At 50.8% G+C, this 1,597-nt stretch overlaps 1 protein-coding gene across 1 annotated transcript; it reads left to right on the forward strand.

Moving 5' to 3' along the window:
- The first annotated feature begins 448 nt into the window (after positions 1-448).
- On the forward strand, positions 449-1,363 carry LOC135994990 (olfactory receptor 14J1-like). Its single transcript, XM_065645951.1, has one exon. The coding sequence runs from the start codon at positions 449-451 to the stop codon at positions 1,361-1,363; it is 915 nt and encodes a 304-aa protein (XP_065502023.1).
- Positions 1,364-1,597: the final 234 nt, after the last annotated feature.

Here is a 1,597-nt window from a genome sequence, read left to right on the forward strand (position 1 = left end):
AGAAATGCTGAGAGTTTATGGGATAGAAGAACACTCTCCTGGGAATATGCAGAAAGCTGTAAAAAACCCAAACCTCTCAAACTTCATTCTACCATCCTGTTTCATTCTCAGCGATATTGCAGATGCTGACAGGCTCTTCTGCACCAGCAGCAGTTTCAGATGACAACTTTGAACTCCAGGTCTGTCCCCTGCTTCCCGTTCTCATGACCCCCTGCTGCAGAGCAGGGCTGACTCCTGGGCAGCCAGCAGGCATAGGCCCTGCTCCTCACGGCACCTCCAGCCAGCACCACCCAGGGCTCAGCCACGGACCCGAAGGAAGGTCTGGAAAAGGACGAGGGGGTGTGGAACAGGGGGAGTGTATATAATGGCTTTGATTTTACTCAGAGAATCTCCCCTATCGTTTAACTTTTTTTCCTATTATCACAGAACCCACACCCAGAGACAGCAAATGTCCAACAGCAGCTCCATCACCCAGTTCCTCCTCCTGCCATTCGCAGACACACGGGAGCTGCAGCTCTTGCACTTCTGGCTCTTCCTGGGCATCTACCTGGCTGCCCTCCTGGGCAACGGCCTCATCATCACCACCATAGCCTGTGACCAGCACCTCCACACCCCCATGTACTTCTTCCTCCTCAACCTCTCACTCCTCGACCTGGGCTCCATCTCTACCACTGTCCCCAAATCCATGGCCAACTCCCTCTGGGACAGCAGGGCCATCTCCTACACAGGATGTGCTGCACAGGTCTTCCATGTATGTTTCTTCTTTGGTGCAGAGTATTCTCTCCTCACCGTCATGTCCTACGACCGCTACATTGCCATCTGCAAACCCCTGCACTACGGGACCCTCCTGGGCAGCAGAGCTTGTGTCCACATGGCAGTATCTGCCTGGGCTGGTGGGTTTCTCAATGGTCTGATACACACAGCCAATACATTTTCACTGCCACTCTGCAAGGGCAATGCCCTGGACCAGTTCTTCTGTGAAATCCCCCAGATCCTCAAGCTCTCCTGCTCAGACACCTACCTAAGGGAAATCTGGCTTCTTGTGGTCAGTGTCTTAGTATTATTTGGGTGTTTTTTGTTTATCATCCTGTCCTATGTGCAGATCTTCAGGGCTGTGCTGAGGATCCCCTCTGAGCACGGACGGCACAAAGCCTTTTCCACGTGTCTCCCTCACCTGGCCGTGGTCTCTCTCTTTATCATCACTGTCATGTTTGCCTACCTGAAGCCCCCCTCTATATCCTCCTCATCCATGGACCTGGTGGTGTCTGTGCTGTACTCGGTGGTGCCTCCAGCAGTGAACCCCCTCATCTACAGCATGAGGAACCAGGAGCTCAAGGATGCCCTGTGGAAACTCATATCTTAGTGTTTTCTGAAGCAATAAACTGTCCATCTAACTCTGATAGGAGTTTTAATGTAACTAATTACAGGCCCAGCCTGTCATCTGCATTACCTGTTGTTATTGGTTAGGGGTTTTTTTAATTGTGATAGTGTTGTCATCCCCTTTCTAATTCACTGCCTGCTTTTATAACCACTGGCTGTGTAAATGAAGAGCCATGATCTGTGTGTATTTAAACAAAATAGTGTCCCGTAGTGACTT

Source organism: Caloenas nicobarica, chromosome 15 (genome assembly GCF_036013445.1).
Source record: "Caloenas nicobarica isolate bCalNic1 chromosome 15, bCalNic1.hap1, whole genome shotgun sequence".
In the NCBI taxonomy this organism is placed as follows: domain Eukaryota; kingdom Metazoa; phylum Chordata; class Aves; order Columbiformes; family Columbidae; genus Caloenas; species Caloenas nicobarica.